This window comes from Phoca vitulina, unplaced genomic scaffold (assembly GCF_004348235.1).
Source record: "Phoca vitulina isolate PV1807 unplaced genomic scaffold, GSC_HSeal_1.0 scaffold14, whole genome shotgun sequence".
Lineage (NCBI taxonomy): Eukaryota > Metazoa > Chordata > Mammalia > Carnivora > Phocidae > Phoca > Phoca vitulina.
The window spans coordinates 15,204,482-15,219,665 of NW_022589717.1; the positions used below are offsets into that span (position 1 = coordinate 15,204,482).

A 15,184-nucleotide genomic window follows, 5' to 3' on the forward strand; every position below is an offset into this window, starting at 1 on the left:
GGTTAAGCGTTTGACTTTGGCTCAGGTCAGGATCTCGGCTGGGATCTTGGGATCAAGCCCCAAGTCAGACGTCAGGCTCCCTGCTCAGTGGGGAATCAGTTTGTCCCTCTCCCTCTGTTTCTGCTCTCTCTCTCTCTCTCACTGAAGAACATTTAAAGGAACTGAATGGGGACAAAGGGATTAAGAAATCATGATTGGAGAAAAGAACCTCCTTGATTTAAGTGCTTTTCAGTTGTTTCAGTCTGAGGAGGGGCATGGTATCAAAGAAGAGAAAATGTAAATTGATGAAAGGTTAAATTGCTGTGATAGCACCAGAGAGTCGAGCTTTCACTGAGATTATATTATCTGTGAAAGGAACAGGAGCGAAAAGTGAAAATCTTGCACTAATATCCCCTTTACCTGTGGGTCTGGAAAGCCATAATAAGTGGAAAAGGCTGGAGAGGCAAGGAGTCTGAAACATGGAAGCTTTACTATACAGACAATACACAAAAGTTTTGTATTTAGTATAATTTTGCATTTTATTTACTTCACATTATTTAAACATTGATTTCCAGCTTTGCTTCCTAATTACTAGTGGTGCTTTAAATTAAGAACAGCGCTCTTATGAAATTTTTTTTCTTAATGATAATATGTACTGAAGGGAAGTGAATTTGAAAAAAAAATGTTTTTAAATGTGATTAGCATTTGTGTGGGTAATCTACTGAAAAATAAATGGAAATTTCCCTTGTAACTGCAATCCTTCCTATAAAGGAAAATGTGCCCTTTAGAAGACATAACACATCTATTTGATGTGGTGCTCATTTGAGATTTAAAATATATGAGTTTAGCCTCTTTTAGGCTATTTAACTTTCTTCATATTTCAATTCCCTGCTAGTAAACCAAGGAAGATAATATTTTCACCTCTTGGAAACATTGTAAGGCACATTTTTTTGGACCCAACTTAATACAAAATGTTCTGAGAAAGAATTTTTTTTTTTAATTTGAAAAATGTTCAAGCGTTACTATTTGATTATTCTTTTTTTCTTTACACTTCAAATTCATTTAAATTCTTTAATCTACTGGGAATATGGTAGACTTCTTTCATCCCCATTACAGGCCTCAAATTCATTCCTTTTCCATTGTGTTTTTCTTGTTTGCCAAGCCAGCTGAATGTTCCCTCTTTATCATTCAAAACTCAAAACTGAATTATCCTCTCATGAAGGATATACTTCATGCAAAGCTTTTGAACATATATGTAGAACAGGACTCTGATTTATGGACAGTTCTTTAGCTTTACTTTAATTTTCCTTTTATTTTCATTGACAGCAAAATTTTCTGGAGAGTACAATCAAGATAGTGTATTCATAGAAATAACATTAATAGAAGCTTGGTCATAAATGAAAACAGTCATAATAAAGATCTCCTTTACCAAAGCATTCCACACAGAGAGATAACAGCACTATAATTAAAGAATTTGTTGTTTGTCACACAACAAATACAACAGAATTGCAATAACAAAATCATAATTTTATAAATGGTCTTATACTAAAAATAAAAGCAAAATATGAGATCATGCACTGGAGACAAAAGCTAAAAGTGAATAGTTATAGCAAAAACATTGCAAAAGATAAAAATGTTCAAGTATTGTGAGAGGAGAGGGAAGATTCAAATAAAACAGTTTCAGAATAAATCAATTACATTTACGACCCTAGGAGGGACACCGACATAATGGTTTTCATCCACTAATACTTTCTGCTGTTAGAATACATACTGTTACCCATTTAAAGGACAGATTCCATTTCCTTGGAGCGTGTCTACTGTTACAAGGATGGAATGAAATTCATTGTTTACCTTGATTACAAATAGACAATAATACTTCAGGAGAAATATTCTCAAGAAAGGGCCAGTGTGACGCCCCAGAATAGTAGGGCCCTGGGGGTTAGGAAGCATGGACTCTAGCCCTAGTTTCATCATTGTCTGTGAAAGGTACTTCCCAGTCCTGAAATGAAATTTCACCTCATGTTTCAATTTTGCTGTAATTGAACTATCAGAACTAGCAGAGAGCAGTAAAAATAATGATAATAATAAAATAGTTTAATATTTTTATTGATGCTTAATTTTATTTTTTAAGCATTGAAAAAAGAAACTGGATCACTTAACGAAACTAAGAGTCGTACAATGCTTTAGTGGGGTTGTTCCTACAGCATAGCAATTTCTTCCCCAACATAACTAATCTACACAGTGCCTTTATACTTTGTGGTTCACTACTATATCCTATTTGAACAGTGGCTAGTTTCTACATGATTAGGAAAGACATGTTTGTCATGGGAGTAAAAAAATAAAATTTGTCTGTTAAATTACACATAAATATAAGGTACAAATGTATTTTTAAAATACAGATTAAAATAATCACACTTGCATTGTGTACATACGAAAATACAGTATTTAATATTCAATATACACAGACACATTTATGATAAATGCAACTATTTGGCAATGCCAGTTCTTTCAGGGTTTTCTCTGTTCCCTATTTCCACATATATGGAAACAAAAATGCTTCGCTACAATCTCCTAGCTCTGGCGGACATCTTGAAGCAGTTTGTTAATCTCAGCCACTAGCTCACTGGCATCCATGAGTTCGTGTTTCCCGTCGTTGAGGTGGTTGAGCACATTGTCAAAATCATCTTCTTCATAATTTTCGGGGATCTCCTCCATGGCCGGCAGCCATTTCGAAGAAGGCTGCACGCTGGAGTGAGTTCCAAGTGGGGGACCAGAGTTGTTGGTGGGATTCTGAAAATGTGTACTGGCTGCCCAGGCGGCCACGCCTTGCGGGTAACCCGCCGTCTTGGCTGGCAAAGGTCCCTTGCGGCGTTCCAGGGAGTTGGACCGATCCACCTCGCTGCACTCAGCATAGGTGTCCAGGGAAGGGGGTAAGAGGCGCTGGAACACGCTGCTCATTTCCGAGAGCAGAGACGATGTGCTGGTATCCCCGGAGTCCTCCTCGTTTGGGGAGTCCTTCCCAAAGGTGGAAAAACTCTTCTTCTTCTCACCTGAATCTGCAGGCTGGGCGTCCTCCTCAAGACTCTGATGCGGATGCTGCTGCTGGGGTTGCGCTGGGAATTCCTCCCCCGGAATGAACATGTTACTCCGATAGTCGGAGGATGGCGAGGGCAGCGGTGGCATCCAGCACTGGTCAGAGTGTCCCAGGACCCGGCACTCCTCCGTGCAAAGCCTCATAGCTACCCCAAGGGAAACAATAGGGATTCATGATCATACTTAGCATAACTCAAAATGATAGAAAAAAAATGTAATTTCATTTTTTTAAAAAATAGAACGAGACAGTTTTAAACTATGACCACGATACTTAACCCGTTATTTTACACAGTAAATGGACTACACTTACGGATTTAATTTGAGTATCAGTTTCATGGGCTTTTTTTTTCCTGTTTATCAAATAAGGAAAGGAGGGGTTATGACTCACACACTTCTCAGGAATATTATTTCTGTTACTCAGGTAATGAGAAAATGGTTTTATAACTTATACATGAGGATGACTGAAAAAGAGCAAAGGTATGGGCGATGAAATATTTGCCGAACATAAATTCTCAAAAACCCAGGGCTGTAAGGTGAAATCCATAATTTTAGAATGCCACCAGATAATTTTTGAGTAATACCTATGAGTAGCTTTCTAGATATTGAGGTCCACCTGACTAACTTTACCTTTAATGGAAGCATTGGAAATATAATAAGCTATCAGGTCATTATCCTTATTAATCTCTCTCCAAAGTATTCTGGATTTATTGATTTGTTACTTAAAATAGCAGTGCAAATTATCCTCAACTAATTAATTAATCCATTGGTTATCTCTTCCAGTTGTTATAATGCCCTATTGGAATGTGAGTGGCCACACTCATAGAAAATAATAGATAATATTAGAAAAGCAGAAAATAAAGAGGAGAACAATTTCTAAATTTGCCAAATACAATAACTAAACTACATAACAACAAAGGAATGCAAAAATGTAAAATATACTCCACAAACCATCTATCTCTTTCAGTGACAATATGGTCTGTTTGGTATAATGACCTTATTTTAGAGCAAGTGATAGAATGCAGAAAATGCAAAGTAATTATCTTACATTTGAATGAAAACTGGATTGATATCAACCATTCCTATCTATTCAGAGCTAATTCTCTAGATCTGGCCACTGAGGAAAGACTTCTCTTCTTCCCAAGTTATTGTGAAAAAGGATGATTCTTGAACAATGTCAAATCCTTTATAAGGGGAAGCAAGTAGTCTATTGTATTTATTGCTGTATCCCCAGCACCAGGTAAAGTGTCTGCATAGAATAAGCATTCACTATATATTTTCTAAACATCAGAAAAATGCAAATCAAAACCAAAATGAGATATCACTTCAAATCTGTCAGGATGGCTGTTATATTAAAAAAAAAAAACCCACAAAAAAACCCCACAAAAAAAACAAGTGTTGGCAAATGTGGAGAAATTAGAATATTTGTACACTGTTGCTAAGAACACAAAGTGGTGCAGCCACTATGGAAAACAATATGGAAATTCCCCCCCAAAATAAAAATATAACTACCATAGGGGCACCTGGGTGGCTCAGTCGGTTAAGCGGCTGCCTTCAGCTTAGGTCATGATCCCAGGGTCCTGGATTTGAGCCCCATGTCAGGTTCCTTGCTCGGCGGAGAGCCTGCTTCTCCCTCTCCCTCTGCCTGCCTGCCGCTCCCCCTGCTTGTGCTTTCTCTCTCACTCACTATCTCTCTCTCTGTGTCAAATAAATAAAATCTTAGAATATATATATATGTATAAAAAAAAAAAATATATATATATATATATATACATACATATAACTACCATATTATCCAGCAATCCCACTTCTGGGTATTTATTCAAAAGAATTGAAATCAAGATCTCAAAGAGATATTAGCACTCCCCTGTTCCCTGCAGCACTATTCACAATACCCAGATGTGAAAACAACCTGAATGCCCACCAACAGATGAATGGATAGAGAAAATGTAGTATATGCATACAATGGAATATTATTTAGCCTTAAAATAGGAAGAAAAGTCTACATTATGTGAAAACATGGATGAACCTTGAGGACATTATACTTAGTGAAATAAGCCAGGACAAATACTGCATGATCCTATGTATATAAGGTATCTAAAATGAACAAACTCATAGAATCCAAGAGTGGAATGGTGGTTGCTAGAAGGTGTGTGTGTGCAGGGGGTTGAGGAGATGGGGCACTGCTCATCAATGGGCATCAAGTTTTGGTTAAGCAAGATGAGTAAGTTCTGGAGATCTGCTATACAACATTGTACCTATGGTTAACAATACTGTATTGTACAATTAAAAATCTGTTAAGAGGGTAGATCTCATGTTCAGTGTTCTTATGCAATAAAATAACATTTTTAAAAATATTTAGATACAAAAAAAGGAAAGTGAAGAGTAACTGTTTCCTTTCAGAAAAAGAAAAATGGGGCACCTGGGTGGCTCAGTCTGTTAAGTGTCCAACTCTTGATTTCAGCTCAGGTCATGATCTCAGGGTTGTGAGATTGAGCCCCCTGTCAGGTTCCATGCCCAGCTTAAGATTCTCTCTCTCTCACTGCTTCTCCCTCTACCCCCACCCTCCATCCCTCTCTTAAAAAAAAAAAAAAAAGGAGAAATGGAGGAATTTGTTGAAAGGTGTAGAAGTCACTGCCCTTCATCACTTAAACTTTGAAGATAGTTCAGTTTTATACCTCATCAACTCTGGACCTCAGTTTTTAATAGAGAAGGGGTTAATCTGAGGAACAAAAATGATAGCAAGTATACCAGATGAGAACAAAAGTCTGATTGGCAGGAAAGCTAAAAATACAAAGAAAGTAGGGAAAATGCAGAGGTAGCGTTGAGTGTTAACTGTGGGTAAGACAAAGGGCAAATACTGGGAATCCTTGTGTACTTTTGCTGTGAAGAAAGGCTAAGTTTAAATAAGGATGGATGATTTAAGAATAAAAGCATGCTTAGATGTACTGACTTCATGCATTATTACTGCTTGGAAATATTTACCAAGTATTGCTCATCATTTAATGTGGACAAAACCAAAAGGAGTTGAAAGTAACTAGAATGCCTTAATAACAATGAGGTTTTCTCAGCAGTGAAATAATTCTCAAAGTGGTAATGAAGTTTTTTTCCTAATTCCCTGGGTCTCTGAAAATGGAAAAGAGATCTGTCTATCTTGTCTTACACACATCCTGTTAGATGGAAGGGAAACAGATCTGATGACACCTTTCATTTGTTTTCCGGCCTTTAACTCTGTGGGAAGGACTTAATTGTTTGATTGATTGTTTGATAGGCTTTGTTTTCTTTTAATATTTAGTGACAGGGGGAAGAAAAGGAAAAATTACATAGGCTTCTAAGAATCCTGCATATGATCAATTTTCTAGAGACCTGAATATAACGAACATATAACCAAAAATACAATCTGGATGATTAAAATGATAGCACATGTTCAAAAGTAATTTGGTTACAGGAATTTTTAAAACAGGGAATGCCATTTACAACTTTGCAGTAAATAAGTGGAGCTTTAATTATAAAATAATAAATTAACATACAATTTTTCAAATTCATAAAGTAGGAAATATTGATGAAGAAAAGCTAATGGAGAGAAGGTTGGGAAAAATTAATAGAGATGGGGGGCAGTGGCACAGAATAAGGCATTTCTGTTTCATTGACATTTTCAAACTTTTCCCTGGAGACTCAACTATTTAAAAACATTCTCAGTGTACACGTAATTCAGTGCCACAGAGGTTTCATACCACGACCAATAAGTTAGAACTTACTGGCAAGTGGTGCATGTGGTTAATCTTTCTGTCTCTTCTTGAAAGCGGCCAGGTGGTTAGATTTCCTCTGGGAAGGGGAGGCTATGAGGAAGCAGAGACCTCTTCTTTCCCACCATATGACTATCAATTTTGTGACTGTACTATACTTTATAGGTAGACCCTAAGGTAAGAAGAAGAAATAAAAAACCTGGGCCTAACGTCTATTAAGCCATTAGTTACAGAGTAACCAATTGGTTATGTCTTCAGAGCCTGCCATATGTCAAGTGAGATGATAGCTCCCTGTCTCAAATGGTTTCCAGTCCAGTTCTGAGTCAAGTGTAACAAATGAAGCCCTAAATGCCCAGTTAAAGTGCCAGGCTATATGATGCTGAAGGCATGTCAAGAAAAGAGAAAAAGAGGGAAAGTGGAGGCTGCAGTAGTTAAAGGAAGAGAAACTTGAAACAGTTTTGAGAGATGAACAGGACTCAGATGGACACAGTGATGAGAAGCCAGATTTTTTTCAGGAAGAAAGGCAACATGAGCAAAGGACCGGTGTGTTATGTGAAGAGATGGCTCTGCCTATTGCAAAAGACACAAAAAAAGCCAAAATGGAGATTTAATAAGCTAGGAGTGGATTTTATTGGCCTTGGAATGCCAAGGGAAGTAGTTTTATTAGGTGTTGCTGGGCCACAAAAGTCAATTAGTGATTTTGAACCAAAACAATGTAAATTAAAATGTTCTGAAAAAGCTGTTCGAGCTGCATAAAAGAAATACTTGACAAAGGGAGGAGGTGCTAGAGAGTGAATATCAGCTTGTGTGCCGGTACAGTAAACCAGCCGTGGAAGAAAGGCCAGAACTGGGATACCAGCCATGACAATGGACAGAACATGGAATTGAAGAGAAATGTTTGAGTTAAGTAATCACAGATGGCAGATTAATGAAAAGTGGAATGAGCTCAATAAAGGAGTATCACAAGAAACAAAATCAAACGCCTTTATAAATCATTCTGGTGCAGCTGATAGATTGGGAAAATGGAAATTTTGCAGGAATATGTGTAGCACTGTAGCTCAAAGTTGAATGAGTAAGGAAGAAAGTATGTTGACAAACATGAGCTAACAGACAAAAATGCTTGCTGATTTTACTGCTCAGAATGCAGGATATTTCTGTGGGAATTAATAGAATGAATGACCAGAAATGACCTTGCTGGCAGGCAATGCAACATAACATAATCTATATTTGATCACAGTTTAGTGCAGAAAAATAGTTGGAATAAGACACTTAAGTCCTAAAAATATACATGCTTTTGAAAACTGCACTGATTCTGTTAATGGAATTCAGATGTGGACTTGCATTTTTTTTTTCTACTTGGGCTATTTCCTGGGAATATAAGTTTATAAAGCACAAGTTTTATACCATAACGTGCTGGCAGAAGCTGCCAGAATGAATAATAAACCAGAAAATGGTTGAAGTATCATCAGAATGATGGTCATAATTAAAGGATGGTTATCTCTGTATAGATTCTCAATATGCACATTTCTTTCCATACTAGCCAGACATGAATAAAGCTTAAAATACTTTATAAATCACTGGTAATATCCCGGTGCTCTATGCCACCAGAATGCTTTCCCCACATGGAGGCAAGTAGCCAGTAAGAAAGAAATGTATCTATTGTAAAACAACACCATAAACCTACAATATAGCTTTCCTGCTACACACCTAGATTAAGTATGATTGTGTAAATACGGAATTTTTTAAAGGACTATCTATGTAGTAAGTGGTGTTATTACCGATAATATAAAAGTGAACCTCTAACTTTGAAAAGAAATGTTAACTTATAAGGAGTCTAAAGCCACTCACTAAGCAAGACTCACTATTACCTAGACTTTATATCTACCCATTGTTTCCTCAATAGCTTTATTAGCATTTTTTAATGTAATCATTAGATAACTCTTCTGCCATGAACATATCTGGTCTTGGTAGCTTTGAAAGAGTGAAAGAGAAGTCTTGCCTTTTTCTAAAACAGGTTAGCTGTTACAATTATGCAATTTCAGAATTAAAAAGGATTTTAGGCATCATTTAGGCCCCCAAATGGAAAGGTTATCTAAATAGGGAAAGTTCTTTTCCCTTTAACTATGCCAATAAATTAACATTTCAATGAATAGACTTTGTACAATTTAAAAAATAACTTACACATTATAATCTTGATGTTATGCCCATTATACTACTTTTCTGTTTTATGAAATAATGTAATTTAGGAAATCACATTATCCAAAATTGGGGACCAATATTCCAAATTAGAGTTCCATCAGTATCGTTGAATCATAGAAATTTAGCCAGACGGTTCTTTCATTTCATTAGTAAAAATAATAAAAGTGACTCTCTTTGAGCAAGTTTTCTCAGGCTGTATATATCCCACTAGATTTTCAGAGATTTATTTTCTTCCTTTAAATAGGGAGTCTATGAATAAAATAAAGAAACAAAGACACTACTGTGCAAATGCTGGTTCTCGTGTACACTGTAGCCCTCAATGTTACTAGAAGTCCTTTCCACACGTTCATCCTGCCAGAGATGCAGTATCTAGTATTGTCATATCATAAGGAAATAGGCAGCATTCAATCATTTCATAGACGGTGGTGAGACTTAAAGAACATGAGAACAAATACATTACTAAACTTATCTTTTTAAAAAAACTGTTGCTTCAAGTTAGTGTTTAAGAGTGTGCGGATAGGTTCAAATACCACCTCTACCATGTATAAACTGCCTGATTTGGGACACGTTTTTTAACCTTTATAAGCTTCAGTTTTCAAACCTAAACAAAAACAACAACAACAACAACAAAAAAAACCAAGAACACTACCCTACTACCACCCCATTACTAATTCCTATGTCTGTCAAAGTGTTAGGAGACAGAATGCGGGTACCGACGTCCTCACGGGGCCTGGGTAAGTGCCGGGACCCTGTTGGTTACGACTGGTGGCAACTACTAGAACCTTCTATGCAGTGCTTCTGCCTGCATTTCCGTGGCTCTCTGAAGCTGCCCCGCGACTATTTCCTAAACTCTCTTACTTATCTGTGTTTAGAAAATGGATGTTTGATGGAACTCAAACGGGTCATAGTTTTGTTCTGCCTTTCTTTCATTTGTCAAATGGCAGTCATTGGATCAACATTCCCTGGAATTTAGAAACATAAGTAGCCAAAGCAACATTTATGTGTTCCTACGAGTTGATTTAATATTACTGTCTCTAGGAACAGGGTTGCAACAGTGATGTAGTCGGGCTTTACCCAGTTGGTTCACAGAGTTTCTACCGCACAACTAGAGAGGGGGACTCTAAGGAAAATGTGGCTCATAACTTACTAGGATCTCCTCCATGTAGCTATGTACTTATAAACTCCCCTCTTTAACTCCAGTTCCTTTTCCACTACAGTGCAGATAGAAAATGAAAGGTGGCAAAAATATTCTATGCTTACCACCTAAAAGATGCATTCTTTGTCCTATTTTTGGTGATAGAAGTGGACCATTTTCTAGTGTATTTTAATCTCTGATTCTGTGAGTTGGTTCCCATCACAGGAAATTTGCATCCTCCAAATTATAGTCTAGTTCACCACGAGGCACCAAAACAGGCTGTTTGAATAACAACCACCACCCAGTAATTTCATAAAGAGTTGCTCAAGAGTGTCCTGTGGCAGTCCTCTGGATGGGGCAGGAAGAGGAAAGAAGTGGTGTGGTTTTCTATCCTCCTCTCCCCACTCCTTCCTTCTTGTCCTGCTAGGCTCTCTTGCTTACTCCTTCTCTATCACCTGCTTCATATGAATTCTAAGAAAATGATTCTGAAAGTGTGCCAGGTCATGTTCATTGCTAATAGCATACAGATGTCAGATAACTTCCGTGCAAAGGACAAAGAAAAATCTAAGCATGGGAGAAACTGTTCACTTCATTGGTGGAGCAGATCTGAAAATAAGGATTTACCATCTATCACTACCCTCTTACCTGCTGGAATTCTTCCATCTGTAAGAAACAGGTCACTGAATCCTTCACCCAGCAGCCTATCTATTGGTGAATCTCGCCCCAAATCATAATCACTGTCTCCTGCTTCACTGTCACCACGGCCACTGTCTTTCAAGCTAAATTTGTCCATGTCTTGGAGGGCATATCTAGAAAGATGAATCAGAGAAAGTATGGTTTTTACTTGTCAGCATTCATGTCAGTGGGACTCAATAGGTAGCAGGAAGATAATTCATACCTATAGCTCCTGGAATATTTGTTTCCTCGAAAACTTGGCCTTGGCTGATATTGCCCCTGGTGAAGCATTGAAAGAAGCTGGGAGACCTGCTGGAAACCAAATAGACAGAACTGATTTCTGGAAACAAACCCCCAAATACTCACAAGCTTTAAGCAAGGAAAAACAGTTGCTCACTATTTCATCCTAATTAATTGAACATGTTATCTCTGGTTTAAAGATTTATACATGCTGGAATGTGGCAGACTACGCAGCCAGCCACCACACGTAACTGAATCTATCCCAGAGAGATTTGAATGATCTCATACACTGACTTTTTCTTTTGGAAAAAGAACTCCTTGATAAATAACAGATTGATTTCCTTGATTTTTTCAGTTCAGATTAAAGTGATCAGTTACAAAAATATGTGGAAAATGTTGTAAAATACAACATTCGAACACATGCAGCTAAAATCACGTCAGAAAAATTTCAAAAGCTGAACAAATGTGACGTGAATTCAGATGGCATTCTGGAGGCCTCGGTTATTTTGTTTGTTTGTTTGTTTTGTTTTTTGGTTGTTTTGTTTTGTTTTTTGGGTAGGAACCACAACTATGAGAATAAAACAAGTCCTTTTATTTTTGGCTTCCAGTATCTTAATCTGGGAAGTAAGGGTATTCTAATTAGATAGTCATTTGGGAGCTTCACATTTATTTTTCAATATTCTACATAATACATGCAAGCAAATTCTTTAAGAAAAACAAAACAGCCCGCTAAGGTATGAATACTTGCTACATACACGTAATACAACTTGTATCCTATTTAATTTGAATATTGTTAATCTTGTTTACTTCTTAATGGAAACATTTAAGAACTAACACATACACAACTTCTGAACACTAACAGCTGACTTGCTCAGTGAATTGGAGCAGGGTATGATCTTACCTCAACAGCAGGAGTGGCATGGGTGAGTTCTAATGAGAAACTCTCTGGCACGTGGTTGGATGAGATTGTCACCAAACTGTTGAGGGACTGGTGACTGTGGTGACTCTGCCGGCTGCCCATCTGCCCTCTTTCCAAGGTGGGAGACGAAGATGGAGACGATCTGTGATGAGATCTGATGGGCAGAGTGCCATTCATGGTCGGCACCAATGTAATGTCCCCTTTGTGAATCTGCCTGGATGGCCTTTTTGGGTGGTGCTGGTAAGTGGACTCTGCTACCCTGCAGTTGTAGGATCTAGTGTCTTTCTTTTCTCGGTTACACCTAGTTGCAAACAGCACCATAATAACCAACAACACTGCACAAATTGCTCCTAAGGAAATAATTATAATCATGGAGACATCCAAAGATGCCTGGCTTACTGAGGTCATTGCTGTGCTCGTCACTGACTCTGCATATTCAAAGATCATACACTTCAGAAGGACTTTGGTATGCAGCTGAGGATTGCCTTTGTCCTGGATGATGACTGAGAGCTCCCATTCTGTGTAGGAAACAGATTCCATGCTCACGTTGGTATGGATGTCACATGATCGTGGATCAATTAAAAAGATATTCTCCTCATTACCTGCTACGATGGAGCAACTGAGTTCAGCATTCACACCAGAGTCTCTGTCAATTGCCCTTATTCTCGTGACATGAAAGCCACTTTCGGCCCCTTTGGGTATGGAGATTTCTGCAGTATTATTGCGCAGCGCAGGCCCTATAACCACAGGGACGTTGTCATTTTCATCAATGATGGTGAGCACAACTGTGGTATTGCTTGCTAGTTGCTTTGGACTTCCTCCATCTCTCGCTTCAACCGCAAAAGTGATCTGACTCACTTCCTCATGATCAAAGATTCTGAGGGCATAGATGGCTCCATTAGATGGGTCAATGGTTACATATGTAGTTATGGAACTTCCCAGGATAAAACTCTCCAAAATGGTATATGTAACCTGGCCGTTTTCTCCAAGATCGGGATCTGTGGCTGTAACAGTGGTGATATATGCCCCTGGCGAGTTATTCTCTGAGATTGCAAATTCATATCGACTTCTCTGGAAGTGGGGTGGATTGTCATTTATATCATTGATCTGAACAGTAAAATGTTTTACTGTAGAAAGACTGGGTGTCCCCTTGTCCTCAGCGATTACGGTCAAACTGTATTCAGATCTCTTTTCTCTATCCAGTGTGGCATTCGTCAAGATTAAATAATTGTTTTCGTAAGTCTTCTGAAGTTTAAAGTGACCATGTCCATGAAGCTTACAAACTATTTCTCCATTCAGCCCAGAATCCTTGTCCTGAACCCTGACCAAAGCAACAAATGTGTCAATAGGATCCCCTTCAAAGATATAAGATATTTCTTCTTTTCCGGGGGACATGAGGTTTATGTTAATTTCAGGCTTATTGTCATTAACATCCACAACCTTAATTATAATTTTGCAATGAGCTGGGATTGAATTTGGACCCAAATCTTGAGCCTGAACATCAATCTCATAGGATTTGGTGATTTCATAATCCACTTGCTTGAAAAGAGTCAAATGTCCTCTTTCTGAATCGATTTTAAAAGTCTCTATAATTTTGGGAGACACATGACTGCTGAAGGAATATACAATTTTCCCATTAGCGCCCTCATCTGGATCAGTGGCATTCAGATCAAGGAGCAAAGTGCCAACAGGGGAGTTTTCTAAGAGTTGTATTATATAAGACTGCTGCTCAAAAGCAGGGCTGTTGTCATTGGAGTCGGAAATGCTTATTTTTAGTAGGGATGAGCCAGACCTCTGAGGCACCCCCATGTCTGAGGCAGTGAGCTGAAGCTCATAGCTTGACTTCAGCTCCCGATCCAGCTCTCTGACCACTATGAGTTCTGCATACTTGGCTCCATCCGTCCTAGTCCGAACCTCAATATTAAAAAAATCATTGGCAGAGAGAGAGTACGTGTGGAGGGAATTTTCCCCAACATCTGGATCAAATGCACTGTCCAGAGGGATGCGAGTCCCAACTGCTGCACTCTCAGATATCTCAATAGGTATGACAGATCTTGAGAACTGGGGAGAATTGTCATTAATATCCAGCACTTCGACTTCAATATGGAAAAGCTGCAGATGCTCAGTGGGTAGAGTGATCACATCAAACTCTATGGAACAGTTCAAGTTTTTCTGGCATAGTTGTTCACGGTCGATTTTAGCCCCTATGCTGATTTCTCCGTTATCCTCATTTACTACAAGGAGAGGAGAATTTCCCCTTTGCATGGCTCGAAAGCGAACAGTGGAAGGATTAGGTAGCTTAACTAAAACATCAGCCACATCCTCTGATAGTCTTGCAATTACGGATCCAACCCTCTGCTCCTCATAAATCCTGTATTTCAAATTCTTGCCCAGTACATCATAGCTGAAAGATAGCATCAGGAGTGCAAAAACAAATCTAAAGTGCATTTTAGCATTCATTTGGCACATCGGTCAGTTTAGGAGATTCCTCACACAGACCAAGTTAAAACAGCAAAGCAATTCCCTCAACTTCCTTTGGCAACTTAAAGCTAAGCTACATTTGGCACTTGAAACTTGAAAGCGTCTCTTAATAATACAGCACAGCAATTAACAGCTCGCAAACTTTTGTTTTATACACACCGTGTCACGACTTCCAGATATTATTGGCGTCGAGTCCGATCCTTGCATTTGTTTGGCTGTCCTCTCTGCAGGCAGAGAAGAGTGTCACCTCCGCGTCTCCCCCCTCGTGTAGTCGGAATCCATCTATTGCAGGGTGCTGGCGGAGTCTGCAGTGAATCTTTCTCGAGCGATTCTTTCTCCCTTTCTCTGCTCGGCTGCAGACTAAACACACCCGTGATTGCTGACTCCAGTCTAAAATCTGTACAACTTCACTTCAACTCAGACAAAGCTCTCTTGCCCGGCGTGTGTTGAATCGCTTCCAGCCAATCAGCGTCCTTCCAAATCAAAAGCTGATGGAGTCCCCAAAGCGAGGGCGGTCGAGAGTGGAGGGTGGAGAGGGAGAGAGACCAGCTAGGAGGAAGGCGGGGGCTGGGGGCGCGGCGGGGAGAGCAGGGATGAGGGCTGGTGGGGGCTGGGGGAGGAGGCTGGGAGCCGCTCCTTCCCTGCTCCTCCCTTCCTCCTCCCTACTCCCCCTCCTCCTTTCAATCTACTGCATTCACTTTCTCTGAGCGTGCCACGACA

At 39.0% G+C, this 15,184-nt stretch overlaps 1 protein-coding gene across 2 annotated transcripts; it reads right to left on the reverse strand.

The window, feature by feature from the left end:
- Positions 1-1,237: 1,237 nt before the first annotated feature.
- Positions 1,238-14,969, reverse strand: PCDH18 (protocadherin 18). Of its 2 annotated transcripts, none has more exons than XM_032412857.1 (4): positions 11,966-14,969; positions 11,048-11,133; positions 10,795-10,958; positions 1,238-3,218 (listed from the first exon to the last, which is right to left on the reverse strand). In XM_032412857.1, the coding sequence occupies exons 1-4, from the start codon at positions 14,450-14,452 to the stop codon at positions 2,551-2,553; spliced, it is 3,405 nt and encodes a 1,134-aa protein (XP_032268748.1). In that variant the 5' UTR covers positions 14,453-14,969; the 3' UTR covers positions 1,238-2,550. The 2 variants fall into 2 exon arrangements, with proteins under 2 accessions (XP_032268748.1, XP_032268747.1); XM_032412856.1 differs by having other exon boundaries at positions 11,048-11,136.
- Positions 14,970-15,184: the final 215 nt, after the last annotated feature.

Coding starts and splice junctions, on each gene's coding strand:
- PCDH18 (XM_032412856.1), bottom strand. CDS start 14,452: ATGTGCCAAATGAATGCTAAAATGCACTTTAGATTTGTTTTTGCACTC. Junction 11,137..11,965: donor ATGCCACTCCTGCTGTTGAG/GTAAGATCATAC, acceptor TTTGGTTTCCAG/CAGGTCTCCCAGCTTCTTTC. Junction 3,219..10,794: donor AGATGGAAGAATTCCAGCAG/GTAAGAGGGTAG, acceptor CCCTTGGGGTAG/CTATGAGGCTTTGCACGGAG.